Below are 27,324 nucleotides of genomic sequence, written 5' to 3' on the forward strand. Positions count from 1 at the left end.
CAATGTGTTTAATTATCATGAAAGTAATGTCATAGTGAAAAAAAATCTACAACAACTCTAATCTTTAATAAACATAAACAAGTCTTCAGTGCTTATTAACTTCAACGTCACATGTTATTGAGAAAGTCGACTCTGCCGCCCTATTTTTCCTCATTCTTGCAGCTGCGCGGTATTCATCCGCGGGCAGGATTCTAGCAGCTGTTCTGCAGCTGCTGCTGCTCGAGTATCCTTCCGCGCACAGCCGGTGTGTCACAGCCGCAGCGCGCGCATCTGACGCCCCGCTTCAGACCAACAAAGACAGGCTTTAGGGCGATTTATAAGTGTTTGTGTGATAAATCTGTTTATTTTTAATCGGAAGTCTTTTATCTGTCGTGTCTGGGGTGTTTTAAGCGGCGGTGTGTGTGTTTTATTGGGCTCGTCATGGCTGACATCGACAAACTCAACATAGACAGCATCATTCAGCGGCTCCTCGAGGGTGAGTTTCACTTCTACAGACGACGAAAATAAGAGAAATTGTGTTATAATATTTTGTTATTGTTGCATATGGATGTTTATTTATTTGTTTGTTTTTATTTATTTGAGTCGTATTTAAAACAGTTCACTGAGCTAACATGGTTAGCTGAGCGTTAGCTCTTCCTTGACATCAGCGACTGTCTCAAAATCTTGTCAGTTCCCTACCTAGACAGCGATGCGGAATCTCGTCAGTTCCCTACCTAGTTAGCGATGTGTAATCTCGTCAGTTCCCTACCTAGACAGCGATGCGGAATCTCGTCAGTTCCCTATCTAGACAGCGATGCGGAATCTCGTCAGTTCCCTATCTAGACAGCGATGCGGAATCTCGTCAGTTCCCTATCTAGACAGCGATGCGGAATCTCGTCAGTTCCCTATCTAGACAGCGATGTGTAATCTCGTCAGTTCCCTACCTAGACAGCGATGTGGAATCTTGTCAGTTCCCTACCTAGACAGCGATGTGTAATCTCGTCAGTTCCCTACCTAGACAGCGATGCGGAATCTCGTCAGTTCCCTATCTAGACAGCGACGTGTAATCTCGTCAGTTCCCTACCTAGACAGCGATGCGGAATCTCGTCAGTTCCCTATCTAGACAGCGATGTGTAATCTCGTCAGTTCCCTACCTAGACAGCGATGCGGAATCTCGTCAGTTCCCTACCTAGACAGCGATGCGGAATCTCGTCAGTTCCCTACCTAGACAGTGATGTGGAATACCTAGACAGTGATGTGGAATCTTGTTAGTTCCCTACCTAGTTAGCGATGTGGAATCTCGCCACTTCCCTACCTAGACAGCGACGCGGAATCTCGCCACTTCCCTACCTAGAGAGCGACGCGGAATCTCGCCACTTCCCTACCTAGACTGCGACGCGGAATCTCGCCACTTCCCTACCTAGACAGCGACGCGGAATCTCGCCACTTCCCTACCTAGACTGCGACACGGAATCTCGCCACTTCCCTACCTAGGCAGCGACGTGGAATTTAACATTTATTGGATAATGTGGTTTTCCCACAAAAATAATTTTCGTTTCTCCTTTATTAAAAACAAAGCAAATTGGGGGCCTGGGTTGCTCAGCGAGTATTGACGCTGACTATCACCCCTGGAGTCACGAGTTCAAATCCAGGGTGTGCTGAGTGACTCCAGCCAGGTCTCCTAAGCAACCAAATTGGCCTGGTTGCTAGGGAGGGTAGAGTCACATGGGGTATCCTCCTCGTGGTCGTGATTAGTGGTTCTCGCTCTCAATGGGGCGTGTGGTAAGTTGTGCGTGGATCGCGGAGAGTAGCATGAGCTTCCACATGCTGTGAGTCTCTGCGGTGTCATGCACAACGAGTCACGTGATAAGATGCGCGGATTGACGTCTCAGAAGCGGAGGCAACTGAGACTTGTCCTCCACCACCCGGATTGAGGTGAGTAACCGCACCGCCATGAGGACCTACTTAGTAGTGGGAATTGGGCATTCCAAATTGGGGAGAAAAGGGGATAAAAATAAATAAATAAAAACAAAACAAATCGTGGTTACATTGAGGCACTTACAATGGAAGTGAATGGGGCCAGTCATTAAACACAAAAATGCACATTGTTTCAAAAGTGTAGCAACAAGACGTAAACTGTTAATGTTAATATTAATATGATTTTATAATGTGAACTGAGATAGTGTCCAACATGACCAAATGGCACACAGATCACCCTAATGGTGACATAACACCAAACAACTGTTTGCAACAAAACAACAAATAATACTACAAAAGAGCTAAAACCTCTATGAATTCTTAATAACTATTTAAATGCCCCCTAAATGCCCCCTTTGACCAAGGAAACAAAGTTAAGCTAAATAATTCAAACTAGGGATGTCTTGATAGCATTTTTTTGAGAACGAGTACTGATACTTCCTTTTCGGTACTTGCCAATACCTGTTTTTTTTTGTTTTTGTTTTTTAACTGAATTCCATATCAACAGTTTTTCAATTTATCATCAAAATGGTGTTTAAATAAATTCATTTTTATCAAATGAACTGCTTTTATACAGAATTTCACAGCACAATCCAAAGTACAACATTGGAGTTATTTGTCAAATAAAGTGCTGCGTAAGAGAGCATCACAGATGTGAGATATTGCCTAAATATCATACAATTACTTTTGAATGATTATTATTATTATTATTAGTAGTAGTAGTAGTAGTAGTAGTAGTACAGTGAATATTACATAACTACAGTATACAATAGGTATGTATTTCTGTCAGAGTTTTTTTCAGCGGAAGCTTTTATTTTGAAGCCCTTTCCGTTTCTGTGTGTTTTGACAGTAGCTTCTCACTTACGGAAAATCCTGTCGTTGTGTGGCCCAATATGGTTATTAATCCGCAAAAGGCTGCTGTCTAATTAAATAAATGTGTAGTCTGTATGTGCCTCGTGCTACAAAGTGAATTTGCGCTCTGCTCTCTGTCATCTGCTACAAATAGAGTGTGCAATGCTCATCTGATGGTGTTTTCTGTGTATGAGTCAAGGAGCTCTAAAAGGAATGAGCACTGTGTGTCTGTATGTCTGCACAACACCGGCTCCACACATTTACAAGCACTCACATTTGAACCACGCTGCACATACAGGGCTCCAGACTGCGACTAAATGGTCGCATTTTGCGACCATTTTTCCTAACAGTGCGATTAAACTTTGCAAGAGGTAGCACTGGTGCGACCACAACGTTGGCCTACTCTCTGATTGTGCACTGTCGTTTTTTGTTGCGCATGAGAAATGTCAAGCGTTCAAAACGCGAAAGGAATCCGCTCTACCCGGATCAGTCAGCGCGGCTCAAGGCTCAATGGTCTCACATTTACACGTGGACCGGTCTCAAGTGCTCAGACGCGCAGATCATCATAATCAGCGCTTCGAGTGGTCTGGGTCACGGATTCGGCATTGATTATTTGTTTAAAACCTCTATGAAAACCCATAATGTGTTCATGACTATTTATTTTTTATTTGTTTTATTTTCTCCCCAATTTGGAATGCCGAATTCCCAATGCGCTCTAAATCCTCGTGGTGGCGTAGTGACTCACTTCAATCCGGGTGGTGGAGGACGAATCTCAGTTGCCTCCGCGTCTGAGACCGTCAATCCGCGCATCTTATCACGTTGCTTGTTGAGCGCGTTACCGCGGAGACCTATTGCGTGTGGAGCTTTCACGCTATTCTCCGCGGCATCCACACACAACTCACCACGCGCCCCACCGAGAGCAAGAACTACATTATAGTGACCACGAGGAGGTTACCCCATGTGACTCTACCCTCCCTAGCAACCGGGGCAATTTGGTTGCTTAGGAGACCTGGAAATCATAGTGCTTATATTCCACACATCACAGATGTGAAAAAAAAATATTTACCATGAGCTTTTACCTTTTGGTTACTTCTCTCCAGAAAAGTAGTTCGCTACATGGGTTGATGTGCTTATTAAACTGCAAAAGGCTTTGATTTAATCATATAAATATATAGTGTACATGTGCTGCACTTCACAAAGAGTAAAGTACTCTTCTCTTTGTCATTTATACACACACACAGGGAAAGTTATGTTAATGATGCTGTTAGTGTATAAGCAGCTGCTTCCCACGTTCACTTACTGTTGAAGCGCGCAGCTCATTCAAACCGTATTTTAACCATTGATTAATTAAATCTCAGCCTTTTGTGGTTTAATCATCTCACTAGGACATGTCACGATTTTAATTTGATTGTGCATTTACACATTCATTCAATCCCAAATGTCAGATTCCGTGACATTCCGTGTTTTATAGTTAATTCCATTTTTGTGACTGGATTACGCGATTCCGTCCGCGTTCTTCACATCGCGGAAATACTTATTGCCAAGCACCGCACACTTGGACAGGAAGAGACCATCTGAATGACGTGTAAAGAGACCAACCATTCAAATCAAAATTGTGGTCTCGGAGCTAGTGTTTTTGTTTAATGCGGTCTGATCTCATGATGTGCTATAAAACTAACAGCATTTCTTAGAAACCTCGCCCTGTTATTTTTCACCTCGACAGAGTTTAGATGCAGCCAGTTGCAGCACCTGCGTGTTTATTGCTATACAGCCTTGAAACCCAGCCAGGGTGTGAGTCGTACGCCTTTATCTCCTGCCCTTGTATTAAGATGTCTGTTCCCTTGGCATTCTGTTCCCGTTACGTAACCACACATGGTGTGTTAATGCGCTTGGTGAAGTGCCAGGACCTGCGTAGTTCATAGGTGGGAAATATCCAGTCCTGGTGCCCGAGTCCACATGTGCTGCAGGTTTGAGTGTTTACAGATTCATTAGTAGAAGTGTTTTCTACAGTTTAGGATGAAACTCTTGGTTACTTTGTTGTTGTGTATCTTTAAAGATCACATTTGAGTGACCCGCCCATCTTGTACACTTATCCTTGTCACTATTATATAATAATAATACTTGGTATCATATGATGACTGACATGGCGTGTACAACAGCTATTTGTTTATGTCTCTGTAGCCCAAACTCAACAATAAGTATGGCCTGATGTGAGAGTTTCGTGCCAGTTGATGGGACTGGCATTTAATTTGATATTATAGATGCGGATTTGTGATCAGAATGGTTTATTGTGAACAATATTAAATTAAAAACGAATGTTTTTCTTTCTGACTCATCCAGGACCAAAACTAAACATTTTATAATAAGGAAATGTTCAGTATTCTGTTGTTTCGTGTAATATACAAAGTTCTAGAGCACAGATTCTGTGGTCTGCCATGGATATGAAATGCTTAGACATGGAAAAGCGATCATACTCATGTTTTTGTAATTACTGGTTTATAGATAAACCAGAGACCGACTCATTGTACAAGACTCTGAGAATTAAAATCTAAACTCATTGACTAGGGCTGAGTGATATGACCACACAAATTGCACCTCTAATATTGACGATAGTTGATGTACAGTGTGTCAGTGATTAACTGTTTGTTCTGTAATGGTTTAAAAGTGTTTTTATCATTTCAACCAAATAGCCATTATAGCAAAGTAGATTCAGTATGTTTAATACATGAAGTAAAATTCTGGTTAAAAATAATGAAGGCATGTTTTTCACTAAATGAACACAAAGAAGAATATTTATTCTTGAATGGTCGTTTAAATGGAAGTTTTGTAACCGACTAGTCGACTAGTCTAAAGAGAAACCAACCTTCAGAAAACAGTAAAAAAATAAAATAAAAAGGGTGTTTATGCGACCCATTTAAAATACTTAATCTATTCCAAATCCGACGCTAAATTCCGCTGAAAAGGGGAATTTATCTGCGACGTGCTCGCCTTGTATTATGATCGTTGTACATTATAGAACATGACACGCATTCACTGAATCAACGTTAACGAATACAGGCATATTTATTAAACCATTGTATGAATAGTGCAGGACCAATAGAGCAACCCCGCCTGTTCTAAACGGAATTCACCACGTAAACGTTACGTAACATATTAAAACTATCAGGACATTGTTGAAAATAATTAACAGGTAAGCCGAATCTACGAGAGAGGAAAAAAATGTGCTGAAAAGTTTCACGTATATCACGACGTGCAGTCGTGCATTAACCATTGATCTAATATGACAGCCGTTCTGAAAAGAACGCGAACCAATAACAGTTACGATGTAAATACAATAGGTATAGGATAGAAAAAATAGGCACGTGAGAAATGTACAATAAACCTAATGTATTCTAAACATGACGTGCACACAGAATAAATGATAGTTTAACACGTTAAACAGTCGGCACCTCGTTGAAAGTAGCCGTCTTAATCTGCAGGGTAAAAAAACTAAAAATTGTAGGCTACTCAAAAGCATAAATTATTGATGAGCAAAATTAACACGTCAACATGGTCCAGTGAAAGACGGGACTTGACTCACCTGACGCGACTATCCTGCTCTTGAAAAAGTCGCTCATCGGGAAAATAACTTACGAGCACGCACAGATTTAAAGAAGACTCAAATGTGAAAACATCCGTAGCGACTTTCATGCCAACGTTACAGAAATCTTCCCGTACCACCACCGAAGTGATCTCTATAGCTACTTTGCTGAGTTTGCTTGTGTAGCGAGAGGATGTTTTCCTGCGCGTGCCGCGAGTGAGAGAGAGAAGAAGCACGTGCAGACTGAGGTGAAATTAAACTTTGTATCTGCTCCAGATATCATCATTTGTATTATTAATTATATTTAAAATGTGTAACATTAATATGACAGTAACTTAAGTGCAGCCTCTACAAAAATATAAAGCCAAACGTAAATGTGTAAAAATGTTGAACAGTTTAATTGGGAAAAATATTAACTGACTAGTAATTCCAGTGTCGACTAGCAGCATCAGAACCGTTTAGTCGACTACTCTCGCACATCCCTATTATTACGGTTTCATTTTCTGTTAATGCATGATTTTCTGTAAAGCTGCTTTGACACGATGTGTGTTGTGAAAAGCGTTATACAAATAAAAATTACTTCATTCAATGTTGCCAACAAAATCATAACGATAATATGGTGACTTCAATAAATCGCCCGGCCCTATCATTGAGTTATACAAGGAAATCACTGATCAATTCTGATGCCTGCGTATCAAATGGACAAGTGGAAATATAAAGACTGCTGGATGTTATTCCACAATATTTGAGTGACGCTTCTCTCAGGTGCTGTGAAGCATGTAAACTGCGCATGGTCCTTAAATAATTGCATTATTTGCATTATGCATTGAGCTCGGAATGCATTTTCAAATCCACATTGAATTTTGCTACATGCATTATTGAAAAAACAATTTCAGTTTGTCTTAAATGTGCATGTAAATGAATTTAAGGAAAATTACATATAAAGCGATCATGTTGGTACAATTTTTGCACAAATATTTTAAACATATCCCACCATTTTGGGTAACGTCATTATGCATGGCAATTAATGTTGAATTTAAACGTTAAAGCTAGGGTAGGAAATGGCTAATTAAATTACACTATAGAATCTGAAGTTTCATTTTGCACTTTACACGTGTGTATGTAACATGTCAATTCTAATAGAGAAATGCATTGCCGTTTTGCATATTACATTGCAATTTGAATTATGCCAGTTATAAGGTACAGCTTTGTTTGTGTTTGTTTTCATATCTGAGTATGCATGTATACGTGCACTTGTTCAGCAGTACTGGGATGGTGTCATTCCAGGGAGTTTTTGTGGAATAACGATGCAATGACTTCACCGTTATAGTTAGACACATGTTCACAAAACGTGCTTGTGTGTGTCAGAGTAATTTTACTAATGCTTGCGTCATCATTTGCCTCAAAGCCAAAACCATAAGTGCAAGTTTTAGGACTTTGTTTAGACTGGATTAGCTAATACTCACTCGCTTTGTTCCTCATTTGTGTAGCAACCACGAGGAGGTTACTCCATGTGACTCTACCCTCCCTAGCAACCGGGCCAATTTGGTTGCTTAGGAGACCTGGCTGGAGTCACTCAGCACGCCCTGGATTCGAACTCATGACTCCAGGGGTGATAGTCAGCGTATCTTACCACTGAGCTACCCAGGTCCCCAAGGTTTTCCGTCTTTGAAAATTTTTCAGCAATTTTAGTGCATTAAGTTTAGGGCTGGGTATTGATACAGATTTCCTGATTTGATAGCGGTTCACAGCCTTCCAGTTCTGATTTCGATAAAATTTTATATCGATTCAAATCGGTATATTTGACTTATAAAGTCCATTTTACTTACATATGAAAAATTATATTCAGGGCATGCTGAGTGACTCCAGCCAGGTCTCCTAAGCAACCAAATTGGCCCGGTTGCTAGGGAGGGTAGAGTCACATGGGGTAACCTCCTCGTGGTCGCTATAATGTGGTTCTCGCTCTCGGTGGGGCGTGTGGTGAGTTGAGCGTGGATGCCGCGGAGAATAATGTGAAGCCTTCACATGCGCTACGTCTCCGTGGTAACACGCTCAACAAGTCACGTGATAAGATGCGCGGATTGACGGTCTCAGACACGGAGGCAACTGAGATTACCACATCGCATTTGAGGTATAAATGCTAATCTGTCCTGAATGCGACCTGGTACTCCATTCAGACAATGGATAATTCTGCTCGAAATGTTGCGTTTGTGCTTGTATAAAATTTCAGCTGTATCTGGCAGAAGCAACGCGCTGTTTTTTTTTGCACTTTCTTTGTCATTTCTGGCTTTTTTTGTGGTTTATTATCATGCAGCAGCACACTGACATTGTCATCATGAAATCAGAGACCCTCCCCTCGAAATCCGAATGCAAGTGGTCACAGGAGGTGTATTTAAGTGACCAGTTGTAAACCGAGATGTGTCTCGCTTGACCAATTGTGATCGGATCACATGAGATGCATCAGTAGAATAACGTCTTTGGTTACAACAGCAGAAAAATCCCTGCAGATAATGGAAACAAAATGTTTTCTTTGGAATAATTTGCGCAGATACTCTACATTGAGCAAAAAGACATTTATTAAGGAAGAAAATAGAATCAATTTGATTTCATTTTGTCTTTAAATCCCAAATGTTGTCGTCTTCTACGGCAGTAGGCCAAACTGTTGCTCTTTGCAAATGTTAGCAGTGGAGAAACATCAGATTCTGCCAAGTCTTTTTTCAACATTGAGCCTCGAGTGTCATAAACATAATTGCAATTACATAACTGTGATACAGTATGTATTCTCTTTATATACAATATTTCCCTGCTGGTAGGGATGTACTTTGGTTGACTGTTTGTTTGTGTTTTTGCAGTGAGAGGGTCGAAGCCTGGCAAGAACGTTCAGCTGCAGGAAAATGAGATCCGTGGATTGTGTCTGAAATCCCGTGAGATCTTCCTCAGCCAGCCCATCCTACTGGAGCTAGAAGCACCTCTGAAGATCTGTGGTGAGTAACAAACTTCCTTCTGCTCTTCTACCACAAAACAACAGATGAGGTTTGTCCAAATATAATGAAATGGCCTCTAAAAATTACGTCTTTAAAGCTATCCTTGATTTCTTTATGTTTGGGGTGGGCACTTTGACCTAAATCTTATATCATGTAATTATATCAACGTAATTTTATATCATGGAAATGTTATATTTCACAATATAATTATTTGTTGCTGGAAATTCTTACCCAGAAATATTTATATACAGGGTTTCTGCACAAATTAAAGACCATAAAAAGTTTTAAATATCTTAAATGGTATAAAAAGAAGGTCAGTTATTTTTTAGAGGTTTTTATTTTAGGGACTGTAGGTGTGTTTTGCCCATAACGTGCATTAAGAGCACAAAGTGCTTCGTGATAACTTTATTTTCACATTCACACAAGATATGCATGAGGAGCATATTAAAAACACAAGAAACGCATAGGTTGCGCTTGAGCTTGGCACCAACAATCATCCATGCGATTATCTAATCAGCCAATCGTGTGGCAGCAGTGCATTGCCTACTTTCATGCAGATACGGGTCAGGAGCTTCAGTTAATGTTCACGTCAGAATCGGGAAAAAATGTGATCTCAGTGATTTGGAGTGTGGCATGATTGTTGGTGCCAGATGGGCTGGTTTGAGTATTTCTGGGATTTTCACACACAACAGTCTCTAGAATTTACTCAGAATGGCGTCCAGTGAGCGGCAGTTCTGTGGATGGAAACACTTGTTGTTGATAGAGGTCAACAGAGAATGGTCAGACTGGTTTTCTGTGTGTGTGTGTGTGTGTGTGTGTGTGTGTGTGTGTGTGTGTGTGTGTATATATATATATATATATATATATATATTAGTGCCCGTACGATATTAGCCTTTCACCGATATATCGGTATCGGTGTATATTTTACCGATATGCGCAGATATTAAAACTTTTTTTCAAAACATAAAATGCAGAAAACAATACTTTAGAATTGGTGTCATAGTGTAGTTTGTCCAGCAGAGGGCGCTCCGACTCCACTGTTTACTGAGCTGACAGTGGATCTGCAAACAGAGCGGAGTTAAACGGTGTGGATTTGAGCGGTGTCTTCTCATTAAATTGCTAACTAGTTTGTGAAATACATACTGGAAAGTTAATAAAAAATGACCCCATCATTTTATATAACTAATATAACATTAACCCTGTCCCTGACAACCATGTCACTCATGTTTATCACATCTGTTTGCTGTTAGCCAGCTATAGTTTCAGTGCAGTCAGTAATGTAGTAGATTGAAAGGTAAACATCAGAGCATCTATTGCAGCTCAGCAGACAACAGTGCGGTGGTGGATTGTGTCTGAGTGTTGATTTCACGCTACGTTGTTACCTAGTTGGTGAGACACAATGCTGGAAAGTAAATAAAGTCCATCTTTTACTCTCCGTGACAACGAGCTTATAGCTAACTAGCTAATCACGTAGCTACTTTCATTGTTGTCAGCTGAGTGGAAGCTAACGTGTAAACATGTATTCACCAAACTGTTTTGTTTAGGATTCACAGTTTGGTACCCCCTTCAACCAAACAATTCCAGTCGTTGCATTTATAAAATGTAATATTTAAAAGTCTGGTTTTCCAGACATTAAAATAGGATACGTAATAAAAATAGATTTAATAAATAGTATATTTGCCCTGTGTAAATAATAATATATAGGAACTGTATCTAAAATAAATGAGGGGTGATACATACTAATACAACAGGCTGGAAAAACAGACATTTATTCATTTTAATATCCTATATATATATATATATATATATATATATATATATATATATATATATATATAATATATGTTTTTTTTTTTTTTTTTTTTTTAATGTGTTGAAACTTGACACCGGGCGACGCACCCTAAAAATGGCACCGTTAGAACAGTTTCATGCTGGAGAGCCGCTTAAAAGTACTTTTGTTTTCTCTCTCGTAAACGTAAACGAGTGTAAATGCCAACATCATCATATATGTCGAAATGATTGATGCATGTCAACCAAAACATGAGCTCATTGATGTCATTAAATGAGTCTGCTTTTTTATCCCATCAGTTGCTCCTGGTTGGAGGCTGCCGTAAATATTTAGTTTATCCGTAGGGTTACGTCCTACATAAATGTAATGGTGCGACGCTCAAATATTTAGTAGAGCGTAAATTGTGACTTAGTGCCCATTTACGCCACTAGGCTAAGTTGTAACGTACATATAACCCCTGATATTCATAGCAAAAGCTATATAGATAAACAGATGAATGAATAAGTCTGACATCAGTGCAGAAACGGCTTCACATTATGTAACACTTGAGTTAAATAGCAAAACATTAAAACATAATTTTGATTACACTCATGCATTTGATAGATTGAGCCATGTTCAAAGCTGTTGCAAAATAGCCAATATGTGCACAGTTGTAACCACACATCAGTTAAATTCTGCATGTGCCAAACATGAACAATTTACAGTTGGCTATAATTTTGTGCTTGGTGATGAACTTTTTAAAATCATGCTGTGGATATTGCATTATAAACGTTAAAATAAAATCAAACATTTCTACCACTGCACGGTATATGGCGTCATAACTGCCCAACCCTAGTTTAAGTGTGATTTCAGATGTCTGAAAACAATGAGCTGCTGTTTTTTCCAGAGTAGTTTTACTGTAGTCGATTAGCCCTAGCGAGGAGACTCATGCAATTAGTTTAATTGCTGTTACATCATGTCATTAAATAGTCTCACGAGCAGCCGAGTCAGTTCAGCGCTTGGTGATGATATAATCAGAACAGTGAATGAGATGCTCTCCTCTCCACAGGTGACATCCACGGTCAGTACTACGACCTGCTCAGGCTCTTTGAGTATGGAGGATACCCGCCTGAGAGCAACTACCTGTTCCTGGGGGATTATGTGGATCGGGGGAAACAGTCCCTGGAGACTATATGCCTGCTGTTGGCCTACAAGATCAAATACCCCGAGAACTTCTTCCTGTTGAGAGGGAACCACGAGTGTGCTTCTATCAATCGCATCTATGGCTTCTACGATGAATGTGAGTATACATGAGAAAGTTTACTGGCTGAATAAATCGCATGAAAACATGACAGGGATGTAACGGCATGAAATGTTCACGGTACGATAACCTTCACAAAAAATACCACTGTATCACGGTATTAAGGTGCCTTGCTAAAATTATAAGTGAAATACAGAGTCATCTGACTGGATGATGGCCCAGGATGTGATGTTGGGGCATTTTTCTGGATGAATAAATACATTTGAAATCTTTATAGTTCGTCGATGCCGTCCCTAAAATGACATTTTTTTCCCAGGTATTTCCCATTATGTGCATCTTGTGAATGAAGGCAAAACAATGCCAAGTGAAATGGATAAAATTATGCAAAAGTTGTTTTTATGCTGTTTTGAAATATAATAATAATGGTAAAACTGGAAAAAAATCCCCCATCATCTTTTTCTCCCACTTTAAGATAACATTTAAACAACTCGTTTTTTTCTACTGTTTTGCGCCTACATCTCTGTGCTCTTTGCATATTTTCACACAATATACAGATTTACATTCGAGATAAAAACAGTTTCGATTATTTTAGGGATACGCTGTTTGTCTCACGCATCCTAAGTGTCTGACTGGCAAGCTTCTAAAAACTTTAAACTGTTTAGATGCAGCAGACCCACCACTTTGCTGGTGTTTGCGTTTCATGCTGTTGTTGCACTCGGGGGTGATCTTGTTGAGCCACAGTGGCTATTAAATTCCACCATACAAAGAGTGCAACATGCATGAGCGAGCGAGAGGCGGAGAGAGAGGAAAAGAGCTGCGCCACTGGTCCGATCTTGATCAGCTCCGATTCCGATCACAATTTTTTTCGGCAGTGTTTACAAATTGGGTGAACATCAACATTGATGATGCCTTATGGGTCTTTTAAATAACCTTCAGCCGCTTGGCGGAGGGAAATGAAGGTTCAGGCTTTGACATTTCAGCGCGCTTCGCTCTTTCTGCCGTGCAGTTCGCGCATTGTTTATTTTTCTCCCCTTTTCTCCCAAATTTGGAATGCCCAATCCCCAATGCACTCTTAAGTCCTCGTGGTGGCGTAGTGACTCAATCCGGGTGGCAGAGGACGAATCTCAGTTGCCTCCGCATCTGAGACCGTCAATCCGCGTGGCTTGTTGAGCGCTTTACCGCGGAGACGTAGCATGTGTGGAGGCCCACACTATTCTCCATGGCATCCATGCACAACTCACCACGTGCCCCACCGAGAGCGAGAACCACATTATAGCAACCACGAGGAGGTTACCCCATGTGACTCTACCCTCCCTAGCAACCGGGCCAATTTGGTTGCTTAGGAAGCCTGACTGGAGTCACTCAGCACACCCTGGATTTGAACTCACGACTCCAGGTGTGATAGTCAGCGTCTTTACTCGCTGAGCTACCCAGACCCCCTGCGCGCGTGAGACTTTTATAATGAAGTGACAGTTCAGTGAAACAGGAGACGTATGTCATAATTTAGAGATTTATTTTAATAAATGTATATGATGCTGTGTAAATGTAGCCGATTCTCTCTTAAATGAACTGATATTTACAATGGAAACTATCATTCCTTTACTAGAATTTTAGAAAACAAAATCAAAGTAATACCGTGAATTATAAATGTCAGCCATTTGATAACTGTCTCTTTCTAAAACCGTGGTATAACGTGAAACCGTGACACCGTTACATCCCTAGCCTGGACATATTTCACACCAAAAATCAAAGATAAACCCCCCAAAAAGAATTGCCTAAAGTACATTATTTTCATGGCGTTAGCTAACAGTTTCCCTCCAAAACGTTTCACTTTTAAATTTGTTTGTAATTCTCATTACTTGAAATTCTGATTCTCATTACTGCAATTAAGTATTTTACTGTATATCAGTAATCTCTAAATAGCCAAATATTGGCTGATTAATCAGCCTGGCTGAAATATTGATCTATCAGTATTACTATAGTGCACTACATTTCCAGCTGGTTGAAGATAATTTGTGGCAAATTACATAAGAGAGTTTTTACAGGATTTTTAGCTGCAGTTTTTGCTTTTTTTTTTTTTTTTTTTTTTTTATAAATAAAACAAAGTAAAACTGAAGTCCAGGTTGAAATAATTTTCTGTGATAATCCACATTATGCCGCAAATGCTGTCAGTAGTGCTTATATTGAACTCAGAATATTCCTGGCAGGTTTAAATATGACTGAAAGGAATGTTTTGGATTGTAAACAAGTGTCCAGTGTTCTGTAGTGTTTTATGGTTTTGATGGATTGCTTGGCTGTAGGTCTATATTATAATCACTAAAGCATGCTGCAAGGATGTTCACGTTAACATAATCCGGCATTAACAGATGCAAACACATGACCAGATTTCACTCTGTGTTTTTACTTTATTTTGAGAAAAACCTTGAGTTAGAGATTACGCACGAGTTTAGCAGGAGTATGCGTTATGCTCATTCTGTGCAGAATATATTATTGAGCACTGTTGCTTGAGTGTGTGTGTGTGTGTGTGTGTGTGTGTGTGTGTGTGTGTGTGTGTGTGTGTGAGGTGAAGAGGAGCTGGTGTGTATTTTTAGCATGCAGTTCTCTGTCCCTGACAGAGCTCTTTTTACACATTTACACTTTAACTGCTCAATCACAATAACGTTCATTTTTAAATAACAAATCATTGACATATTTTCACCCACATATTTACAATGTTGTGTGTTTAGGCAGGAGACGTTACAACATCAAGCTGTGGAAGACGTTTACGGACTGTTTCAACTGTCTGCCCATCGCCGCCATTGTGGATGAGAAGATCTTCTGTTGCCATGGAGGTGGGTGTGGCGCTGTAACCGAGACAACAGAACGTACCTGCTAAAGAACAAACAGTGACGAATTGGGGTGTTTCAATTAAAGTTCACATTTTCCACTGCTGTCTTTCTTAAAACAAATGTGTGTAGCTGTGCATACTCTAGTCTGCCAGGCAAGAAGATACTCATAATTTAAAGTACATTTGAGCTGTCGGGGGCCTGGTGGTAAAAGACGCTGGCTACCACCCCTGGAGTTCGCTAGCTCGCTAGTTCGAATCCCAGGGTGTGCTGAGTGACTCCAGCCAGGTCCCCTAAGCAACCAAATTGGCCCGGTTGCTAGGGAGGGTAGAGTCACATGGGGTAAACTCCTCGTGGTCGCTATAATGTTGTTCGTTCTCGGTGGGGTGCATGGTTGCCACAGTGGATGGCGTGAAGCCTCCACATGCGCTATGTCTCCGTGGCAACGCGCTCAACAAGCCACGTGATAAGATGCGTGGGTTGACGATTTCAGACGCGGAGGCAACTGGGATTCGTCCTCCGCCACCCGGATTGAGGCGAATCACTACGTGACCACGAGGACTTAGAGCGCATTGGGAATTGGGCATTCCAAATAAAAAATAAATAATAATAAAAAAAAAAATACATTCGAGCTACTCTTTTGAAAACATTGTTCGCTACATTTCAAGCCGTTAACAAAATATGCCAAATAATTATTAAAATAATATTATTATTAAAAGTATTATTTTAAAAATATAAAAAAATAGTTTTAATTACAAAATTATCAGATGATATAATTGATCACATAATAAGAATCTTAATTCGGATTAATTTAATTGCGAAAAAACGTTTACACTTAAGTTAAAGTCCCCGTATATAGGTCAGGCATGTGAGGTATCGTTTGAAAGCTTAGAATCTGAACTTTTCAGAGAATACCATCACTTTTGCATTTATGTTACACAAAATGACAAAATGAGGCCTAAAATAAATTGCATCACAAGAAATATTGATATAAATATAAAAGTAGGAATGCACTGAAATTTTGGCCGCTGATAATTAGAAAATCTTGGCTGAAAATCTGAACAGAAACTGTTATTTTAAAATCAACTAAGAAACTGACATGAAAAAAATGCAGTGTTTTATGCGAAAAGATGTAAACAAGCTAATGTTTAAATATATTGATGGTAACAAGATTGCGCTTATAATTGAGACGCGCATCTGTACATTGTGTAATTTGCGCTTTTCATCTGAAACTGGACCAATGAGTGACACTGTCACAGATACACTCAGTTTATTTTCGCCATTCACAACAATATTGACAACACTGATGATAGACAGATACAAGAAAAACTGTTGATGAGGATCTCAGCTTTTAATGACACCAGCTTTTCATTGAGCTTGTAGTCCACTCAGAGGCCGAGATATTCAGTGAAACAATGGAGGTGGTGCATGAACTGAACATTAGACTGAATGTCTATGGACGAGCACATCTGTGAGATCTGTATATTGTGATGGAGAAAAAATATTTTTTCTAGTGCTTGCTGCCATCTAGTGGAATGAAATGAGACTTTTCCAAGTGAGAGAGTGAACAGAACCAGAATTACATGCTTACAAAGTTGAGACAAAAAAAAACAAAACATTCTGTTTATCATAAGATTATAAAAACATACAACTCAATATTTTTTTATGAATGATTGCCGACTTTTTTTTTTTTTAATTTGAGGTGTTTTCTGAAAAAATAAGGCTGATATTATTATTATTATTATTATTTATTTTTATTTATTTTTTGCATTCAGTCCACAGTGTGTGTGAATAGTGAGCTTTTAAATTTGAGTGTGAAAAATTGCAGGCGGCAGCCCAGAAATGCATACATTTTCACTATAAATAATAAAATTATGTAAATAAAATTATGTAAAACAAAATTCATTATAAAACTATTAGATGATATAAATGAACACATAATAAAAATCTTAAGTAGGAAACAGCATTAAACATAAATGCATACATTTTCGCTATAAATAATATAATTATGTAAAAGAAATTCATTATAAAACTATTAGATGTTATAAATGATCACATAATAAGAATGTTAATTAGGTGACGCATCAAACCTGAACGCATGCATTTTCACTATGTATAAATAATATTTATGTAAACCTATAGAAAGTGTATTCATATTTATTTAGCCTCAAACAAGGTGTTGTATGATAAATGGTAACTGTTTCATATTTCAATATTTCATTTAGCAGTGGCTTTTATCCATAATAATAATAATAATAAGAGCAAAAGTGATGTATACAGTGTGTATATATAAACAAGTTAATGCTGTGAACTGTTTGTTCAAACTATTTTGCTAAAAAAGAATCATGCTTCCTGACGCTACACATTATAGGAGAGTGCGTTTGATTATTGTTCACTCTGTTGTAAGTCTGCGTACAGAATACAATGCGGCATAATGAACATGTACCGTTTTGTTGTGCTACAGCGCTACTTGGAGAAAATAGAAAGTTTGAAAACTACTGAAATAAATCTTTGTTTCATCCTGCTTGCTGCTGTTCCTCAGGCTTGTCTCCGGATCTGCAGTCCATGGAGCAGATCAGAAGAATCATGAGACCCACAGATGTTCCTGATCAGGGTCTCTTGTGTGACCTGCTGTGGTCTGATCCAGACAAGGATGTTCTGGGCTGGGGAGAGAACGACCGAGGTGTATCCTTCACCTTTGGAGCTGAAGTGGTGGCCAAGTTCCTGCACAAACACGACCTGGATCTCATCTGCAGGGCCCATCAGGTGAGTCTCCTCGGAGGCCTGTGTGCTCGGCTGCGGGCAGAGGCGTTGGTTTGGTGAGTGGTGGTGGTGTAGTGGACTAAAGCACTGAACTGGTAAGTGGAAGGTTGCTGGTTCGATCCCCACAGCCACCACCATTGTGTCCTTGAGCAAGGCACTTAACTCCAGGTTGCTCCAGGGGGATTGTCCCTGTAAACAGGGCACTGTAAGTCGCTTTGGATAAAAGCGTCTGCCAAATGCATAAATGTAAATGTTTGGGGCCGGTTTAGTCTTTCAGAATATTTTATATTCGTGATTGTATAAACATGATCACGTGACTTGTTGAGCACGTTACCGCGGAGACATAGCGTGTGTGGAGGCTTCACGCTATTCTCCGCGGCATCCACGCCCAACCCACCGAGAATGAACCACATTATAGTGACCACGAGGAGGTTACCCAACATGACTCTATTCACCCTAGCAACCGGGCCAATTGGTTGCTTAGGGGACCTGGCTGGAGTCACTCAGCACACCCTGGGATTCGAACTAGGGAGCTAGCGAACTCCAGGGGTTTTTGTGTTAATCAACATTATGCCACAAATGCTGGCGAATTATGAGCTTAACTTGTACTGAACCCGGAACAATCCTTTAGAGGTTTTAAAATCAAGCTTAATTGTTTATGCAAAATATGATATTTGATTTTGGGGTGATATGTAACCTGGACAGGCTTTTTTGAGATTCTCCCAATTTTTGTGTTAAGAACAACTGTCCATGTCACCCTTGGCCCTAACAGGAATTGGCAGGAGATGTCTCACCTAAACAAAATAATAAAAAAAAAGATAAATAAATAGATGAATGGAATGCAAGATGATAAAGTTGCATCCCATTGTTTGCATCTCTTCCTCATTGAGTACATACGTTTGCAATTAATTAACAATTAAGACAGTCCAAATTTCCAATGCGCTCTAAGTCCTTGTGGTGGCATAGTGACTCGGGTGGCGGAGCACGAATCTCAGTTTCCTCCGCGTCTGAGACCGTCAATCCGTGCATCTTATCACGTGACTTGTTGAGCACGTTACCGCGGAGACAGCGCGTGTGGAGGCTTCACGCTATTCTCCGCGGCATCCACGCCCAACCCACCGAGAGCGAGAACCACATTATAGTGACCACGAGGAGGTTACCCAACATGACTCTATCCACCCTAGCAACCGGGCCAATTGGTTGCTTAGGAGACCTGACTGGAGTCACTCAGCATGCCCTGGATTCAAACTTGCGACTTCAGCTGTGGTAGTCAGCGTCTTGTGTATCTTGGTTCTAAACTTTTTAGCATTTCTCGAAAACCAACGTTTTCCACCACGCTATAGGGGCGCATATCCATGCTTATAAATCTTACAATGGATGCTGTTATAGCTTGAGCTCGAGTGGAGTTTTCGGGAAGATTCTGACCAAATAAGTTAGGCCTTACCATATCCGAACTTGAACTAGCAGCTACCGCAATTGCAGCTCCAGTTTTAATACCATGGCGCCTGTGGAGATGTTTGCTGAGATTCGTTGTATTCCCAGAGTACTTCAGCTCGAATTTACATTGTCTGTAAACTGCGACGGACTTGTCCATTTTTCCATCTCTTTTTTGAAAACCGAAGTATTCCCAAACTTTTGATTTCATATTGGCTGGTGCCTTGCAAATTTCTGACTGTTCGTTACCCTCCATGGTAGCGCGCCGCCTGTGCAACTCTCTCACGTGCCACTTTAGCACTGTGCCCGCCATTCGCACCGGTTCGCTCAGATAACCCTATTCCTGGAGGTCCCCCCCAACACTGGACATTTTGTATATCTCCCTTTTCTGACACACCCAATTCAGGTCTTGGAGTCTCCACTAACGAGCTGATGAGTTGAATCAGATGTGTTTGATTAGGGAGATTTCCAAAATGTGTAGTGTTGGGGGGCCTCCAGGAACAGGGTTGAGAACCACTGACCTACAGTAATTTATTTAAATATTGTAACATATATAAAATAATAAATATATAGCTTTTTGGTTGTGTGCCAAGCACTGACGGTGACTTCAGACAGATTACATTCTTGCACTAAAAAAGGCTAGCTGCAGCACAACATACAGTTTGACAGAACGCAGGTGTCTCGAAATGCATTTTAAAGGTTGAACAAGTTACTTTTAACTTGACACAACATATTAAAAAATAGCGCTCCTGCACGAGACGCTGAATAAACAACAAAATGTGGTGAAACAAAGACGTTCATCAAGCGCCTTTACAAAGAAAAACAAATGGAAAACTGCATGGTTGCAGAAGCGTTCAGTGTGAACAGCCCCTTAATGGAGGTCTTTGGCCATTGCGTCTTGCTGTCTTATCAGCATTTCTCAGATTAAGAAATGGGTTTTGAAACGCTTTGTCAGGAAAGGAGTTTAATTTAGTAATGTGCGTCTTGAGATCCTCGCGTTCTGTTCCATTCTGTTTTTTTTTTTAAACAGCTATAAAGTTCTTTGCAATAATTTAACAAGGTGCTGTATGGTAGAGGTCTTCACAAGTCCACCCTAACCTGAGGACCCGAGACCCGACACGGGACCCATACGGGTTCGGATCCACGTTTTATACGGTCAGCCAGGTCCGGGTCGGGTCCTATTCTATTGCTGCGTATCCCGGGTCTGTTTAACATTGTGTGTAATACCCGAGTCGATCCGAGAAGACCCGGCCATGATCAGACAGCGCTGATGATGATGGTGCTGTGTGTGTGTTTGTTGTAACTTGCAACATTGTAAAATTAGGATGAGAAAGTGCGGGCGGGAAATAAGGTGAAAAACGGAGCGGAGCCACAATGAGCTGAGTGACGTTCAGAGGCGGAGTGGAGTTAAGGCACGCAATGCTAACGTTAGCAGCCATGGCAATGAACGAGCAATCGTTACTATAGTTCAAAAGGGCAAACAGTCGAAGTTATCTTTTACGAGATACAAAAAAACTGCAAAGCTGATTCTGAACAAGTCATCCGTTTGTCATCCGTCACCGTGACAGCAAGTGGACTTTTGAAGCTGAAATAATGAGTGGATTAGCTATGCAAGAGAGGAATCACAGAAAACCTGGATGTATTTTACCAACTTTCTCGGCAAGGAGGAAGGATTATATGCGTCACGGTCAGGCACAGGGGAGAAGGCTACTAACGTTACATTAGGTAAGATGCAAAGTTTTGTTTTCACATTGTAAATTAACTTGTTAATAGCAATCAGCTGTGAAATCGGTGTCGATCGGGTCTGTCTACCCCGGCCGGGTCCGGGTCCCAGCTTTCAAATAGACGGGTCCGGGTCCGGCATTTCTCGGTTCTGCATGGGTACGGGTCCAAGCTTTCAAATAATAGACGGGTCCGGGTAGGTGAGTATGAATCAGGGGTTGCAGCGTGAAGCATCTACATGTTTCCATTGATCATGGTATAAATATTGGTGGGGGGTGGGGGGGGTGGTTGTACTTGCTTGTTTTGATTATTTGGGGGGGGTCACCTCCCACCCCCCCACCCATCCCCCCCCTGGAAACTACACCCCTGGTGATAACTATCTTATAAAAATAAAATAACAGTAAAAAAAAATATCACACAGCCATGTGATATATATATATATATGAAAAGGTCTTGATTGGTAGAATATAACAAGCAAATTTATTTAATTCATAGACCAAACGTGCAAAAAAAGAAGTCAAAATGTGCTGAAATGTATCAAATGGGACTAGTTTAAGTATTTTTGATATATTTTTTGAGATTTGTGCATTCAGTTATTCTGTTTTAATGTTCAATAAAACACATTAATTATGGTTTGGATAGGTTGGACAGGTTTTTATCCTAGTAGAGTTGACATGTTGTAGAACAACACCAAAGTACATTTTTTGACCATCCATACTTGCTGTCTAAAAGGTATAATGTCAAACTGAATATTAATAAAAAAAAAGTTAATTTCTGGCACTAATGTTTTGTGTTTTGTCAGCATAAGAGTTACTGAGCGGGACCCAAATATATTTTCTTACATTTTGAAAGATTTTCTGAAAATTGATACCATGCAGTCGACGTTCTTTGCAAAGTTATATGCTCTTAATTTCGGGTATGCCATTTTAGTGCAAATCCGTCAAAATGCCTTCAGGGTTCAGCTCTGTAGGTCCATACAATGCAAGTGAATGGTGGTCAGATCTTTGAAGCTCCAAAAAGCACATAAAGGCAGCATGAAAGTAATCCATTAGACTCCAGTGGTTAAATCTATGTCTTCAGAAGTGATATGATAGGTGTGGGTGAGAAACGTCAATATTTAAGTCATTTCTTGCTGTAAATCTTCACTTTCACATTCAGCCACCTACTGGTTGGGGCTGGTCAAAGAGATTTATAAAAAAGATAATTGTAATTAATTATTAGACATTACACAAATTAGGAGTGAGTGATATGACCAAAATATATCACGATAATAAAATCACAATATATTGATTTTTTGGGGGGGGGGATCAATAAAAATGGGTTAATGCTGTATATATTAAATGACCATTTATTTTTGGATAACCCAGGCAGTGAATTAAATACTTTCACATACCTCCTCTTACATAAATTTATCTTTATTTGGAACTTGACGATAGTCACAGAAAAAAAAAAAACAACTAGGTTTGATATTATTCTATTCTATTATGCCACATTTCAGTGATGATGTCCAAAATTATTATTATTATAAGCTTTCCTCAAGAAATGCAACAAATAATATAATGCAGAAGTAAAATAAAAATCCAGCGAAAATAAACACTTGCAGAAAATAAACCTAAATACATCTTGCAAAAAATATAGAGAAATATGTCAGAATTAATGCAGAGTGCATCTTTTGGCTTTCGTAATATTCTGTGCTTCATTTTGAGGTGGTAAAACAAATTGCTATTATTACGAGTGATTATCGTCGTAACGGTTTGAATATGATATTTTTCTGTTCTGTTTCAGCTTTTGTGAACCTACACCACAGATGTCACACCTGTTTTAATAACAAGCTCCTCGTCCTGTTCTGTGGAGGTGTTTTTTCAGGGTTGAAAATGATTGAGTAGCGTGAGTGATCATGCTCATCACTCTCCTGTAAATATTGAGAAGCCAGCTGGACTCGCGTGCACTTGCGTGCTCCAGAGAAAGCGCACGTGACGCTAGTCAGATGAGAAGCATAGTAAGCGCTTATGAAGTGCCGAACACGTGATGAATGTCATTCAGTTTCATTTTTAATGCCATAAAAACCCTGTCCATGTTTCTTAAATTCTCTCAGTCTCACGTGAAGCCCTGCACACTGATAGATAAGTCCACGCTGCATGGATATATGCTATAGCAAAATCTATTGATTGCCTTGTCTCCATGATATATATCGTCATATCGCCCAGCCCTAACATTATAAGAGTTACCAGTTAGTCTTTAAAGCTCCTCTGTGTGTTCTGTTCCTGTAGGTGGTGGAAGACGGTTATGAGTTCTTTGCTAAGAGACAGCTAGTGACTCTGTTCTCAGCTCCAAACTACTGCGGAGAGTTTGACAACGCTGGAGCCATGATGAGCGTAGACGAGACACTCATGTGCTCTTTTCAGGTACACTGACAGTCTGTCTTTCTACCATCAGTGTTAACGTGTTTTTAGCAGTGTAATCAAATTTCGTGTGCTGTTCTACAGATTTTGAAACCAGCCGAGAAGAAGAAATCGAACTCCAGTCGTCCGGTGACTCCACCTAGGAACATGGTCACCAAACAGGCCAAAAAATGAGGCGGCCAGTGTGACCCGTCTGGACTTGTATCATACAGTCTCCATGTGTCACAACGTTGGAGTCGTGATAGTCTCTGGCTTTACGGTCACTTCGACTGACTCTGAACTGTTTGTTTGTTTGTTTGTTTTTGTAGCATTTTCCTTCTGTTTACCGTCCTTTTCCACAGCGACCCGTGGAGAGGCCACTCGGATATCAGAGGGAGCATTTTTATTTCGAGTTTTAATGTTTTCAGTCATTCTTGGAGACGAGAAAGGCTTTATGTTTAAATACATCGCGCAAGCGCCGCTCACCATAACCACGGCAACACCTTGTTAATATACACAGCGATGAACGCGATCTCTGGAATTTAACGTTTTGACACTCTTGATTTGCGCTCTCGATTGCTCGTTCAGACCACTGTGAACAAATGAAATGTTTTTACTCCAGTATGAATCAAATAGCAGCGCTTTGTTTTCAACTTTGGCACCTAAATCTTTTCTGCATTTTGCATTTTTTGTCTTGTGTACGTGCCATGAGATTTGACATTTTGTCCGCTTATGTCAAATTTTCAAATGTGTTACGATTGTTTGTCATTATTTTGTATTTTAAATTCTTTAAAACCATTTAGACAGAATACGGCAGTACATGAATGAGTGTTTGAGTTCAGTTTTGAGTATTTCGTGTGAATGTGTGTGTGTGTGTGTGTGACTTTAATGAAATTAAGATTACACCAGGTGGTAACAAACTAACAAAAGTTTAGTGCTTTCAACTACAACTTTATTTTTTTCTGACAAGATGCCTTGTTTTCTTATTCTGTCTCATGGTAAATGATTGTTTTTGCATCACATTATGGGCATGTTGATTTAATCTCAAAAGGATGTTTTTTGTTGCATGCATCTAGTATTATCAGAATCGAACACAAGGCGAGACTTGTGTCTCTGCAGAACAAAAATGGGCGTTTTCCAATCAGTGGGCGTGTTCAAAACGGGATGGGTGTTTTTCAACCTCTTTACACGATTTGCCTACTACACTGAGATTCCCTACTTTCATTGGATAGTTGAAAAACACCCACCCCAATTTGAAAGCACCCACAGATTGAGAAACGACCCATTATTGTTCCGCAGATACCTATACTTCCACAAGGCCTTGGCTTTATCTCGGGGGATGCGACACTCAGCATGTCTTCAGAATAATGTAGCTCCTCATCAGGTATATCACATCAGGAAAACTTTTTCTTGCAAATTTCTACAGTATTTCATATAAGTCCTATTTAACCCAAACTCACTGTAAATATACAGGAACTGTTTTGTTCAGTCTTGGCAATAATTCACAGTTTTCCACACAATAAATTGAACGGAAAATGGGTGACTACGTTGCACAGTATTTTATTAATTTATAAAATACTGTTTAACCCTGCAATGTTTGCTTAAAGCAATTAAATATAATTGTCCATTTCTTATTTGTAACATTGGATATATTTCTTTTTCTTTTCTAGACCCAGTATATACTTATCACAAGAAATGATTTGATGTTTAAGAAGGTAAAATAGTGCCTTAATAATGTGCATGTGCAGAGTAAGATTTGTGAAAGTGTAAATCAAATTGCAAGCGTAAAAATAAATTGCATGCACACGGAACGTTTTGTAAAGGTGTAAATCAAGTTGCAAGCGTAGGAAAAATATTAGCAATACTTTAATGCTTTGCATAAGTGTAATTCATGTGTTGTGAATCTGTAATTGCGTATTAACACAAAGTAAATGTAGTCTGTGTTCTTCTGACTTCCTGTTTTTTGCACTTACATTTTTGGCTCTGTTTATGCACCTAAACAAGGCCAAAAACATTGCAAACCTGCAATCGGCGATATGCAAGCAAAGAAAGTGTGTCGTGAACAACCAAACTGATTGACCATGTAGAATCAGTCTGTATGTGTAAAATAAACTACTGAAAACATGTAAATGACTTGTGTAATCAGATATACACTGTTTGTTGCACACACACTTTTGGCATGAATTTCTCACTGAAGAGTTTTGCAAGCACGAGGAGGAAGGCGGGTCTACCTGTTTCTAGTAACCAATCAAATGAGGTTTTCCTTGACCAGTTTACACCCTTTCTTTTCTTGCATATCGCTGATTGCAGGTTTGCAATGTTTTTGGCCTTGTTAAGGTGCGTAAACAGTGCCAAAAATGTAAGTGCGAAAAACAGGAAGTCAGAAGTATACAGACCACATTTGCTTTGTGTTAATACGCAATTACAGATTCACAACACATGAATTACACTTATGCAAAGCATTAAGTATTGCTAATATTTTTTCCTACGCTTTCAACTTGATTTACACCTTTACAAAACGTTCCGTGTGCATGCAATTTATTTGTATGCTTTCATAAATCTTACTCTGTGCATGCACATTATTAAGGCACTATTTCACCTTCATAGATGTTCATATAATGATAATAATATGAGTAAAACCAACACACAAAAGCAGATTTCAGCTCAGTTTGTCCATACAATGGAAGTAAATGGGTGCCATTAGGCTGTTGGCTATTTGACGGTCCAAAAGGCATATTTAGGCAGCATAAAATTAATCCACACGACTCTAGTCAATCAATTAATGTCTTCTGAAAAAAAATAGATAGGTTTGTGTGAAAACTCGATAGTTATAACTTTATAAAAAAATGTCTTTCCTTTTCACCCCAATTTGGAATGCCCAATTCCCAATGCGCTCTAAGTCCTCATGGTGGCGTAGTGACTCGCCTCAATCGTGGGTGGCGGAGGACGAATCTCAGTTGCCTCCGCGTCTGAGACCGTCAATCCACGCATCTTATCACATGGCTTCTTGAACGTGTTACCGCGGAGATGTAACGCGTGTGGAGGCTTCACGCTATTCTCCGCGGCATCCATGCACAACTCACCACACGCCCCACCGAGAGCGAGAACCGCATTATAGCGACCACGAAGTGGTTACACCATGTGACTCCACCCTCCCTAGCAACTGGGCCAATTTGGTTGTTTAGGAGACCTGGCTGGAGTCACTCAGCACGCCCTGGATTCGAACTCACGACTCCAGGGGTCATAGTCAGTGTCTTTACTCACTGAACTACCCAGGCCCAACTTTATTAACTTTTAAAGAATCGCTCCTGCCAGCAGTCGAAGCATCAGTGATGTAAGCGCTATGGCACGTTCACAGTGCTGGCCGGAAGCAATGATTTAAAGTTTAAAACTTTTTCATTATCTATTTGTTTCTCACACCAACCTATCAGTTTGCTACAGAAGACATTAATTGATCTACTGGAGTCATGTAGATTACTTTTATGCTAAATACGCCTTATGGACCGTCAAATAGCCAGCAGCCTGATGGCACCCATTTACTTGCATTGTATGGACAAACTGAGCTGAAATCTGCTATAAAAATCTTCACTTCGGTACTGCTGAAGAAAGAAAGACATACACATCTGGGATGACTTAAAGGTAAGTAAATCATAAGAGAATTTTCATTTTTGGGTGAACTATCCCTTTAAGCCCAAAGTATACATAGGTCAGACGCGGACACAGGACGCGTGACGCAAATATCGTCATCAGCAGAGTGCTCGAGCACTGAATGTGTACAGCCCGATTTTTCTAACTGCG

General features: G+C 39.9%; 1 protein-coding gene across 1 annotated transcript; it reads left to right on the plus strand.

The window, feature by feature from the left end:
• The first annotated feature begins 223 nt into the window (after positions 1-223).
• On the plus strand, positions 224-25,596 carry LOC127433369 (serine/threonine-protein phosphatase PP1-gamma catalytic subunit A-like). The gene is made up of 7 exons (XM_051685223.1): positions 224-475; positions 9,241-9,372; positions 12,210-12,440; positions 15,128-15,232; positions 17,769-17,992; positions 23,416-23,550; positions 23,632-25,596. The coding sequence occupies exons 1-7, from the start codon at positions 421-423 to the stop codon at positions 23,719-23,721; spliced, it is 972 nt and encodes a 323-aa protein (XP_051541183.1). The 5' UTR covers positions 224-420; the 3' UTR covers positions 23,722-25,596.
• The last annotated feature ends 1,728 nt before the right edge of the window (positions 25,597-27,324 follow it).

Source organism: Myxocyprinus asiaticus, chromosome 4 (genome assembly GCF_019703515.2).
Source record: "Myxocyprinus asiaticus isolate MX2 ecotype Aquarium Trade chromosome 4, UBuf_Myxa_2, whole genome shotgun sequence".
In the NCBI taxonomy this organism is placed as follows: Eukaryota; Metazoa; Chordata; class Actinopteri; order Cypriniformes; family Catostomidae; genus Myxocyprinus; species Myxocyprinus asiaticus.

Excerpts from the sequence above, each read along its gene's own strand:
- LOC127433369 (XM_051685223.1), top strand. The coding sequence starts at position 421 with ATGGCTGACATCGACAAACTCAACATAGACAGCATCATTCAGCGGCTC. Across the intron at positions 476-9,240 it reads CATTCAGCGGCTCCTCGAGG|TGAGAGGGTCGAAGCCTGGC; the intron begins GTGAGTTTCACT and ends GTGTTTTTGCAG. Across the intron at positions 15,233-17,768 it reads GATCTTCTGTTGCCATGGAG|GCTTGTCTCCGGATCTGCAG; the intron begins GTGGGTGTGGCG and ends GCTGTTCCTCAG.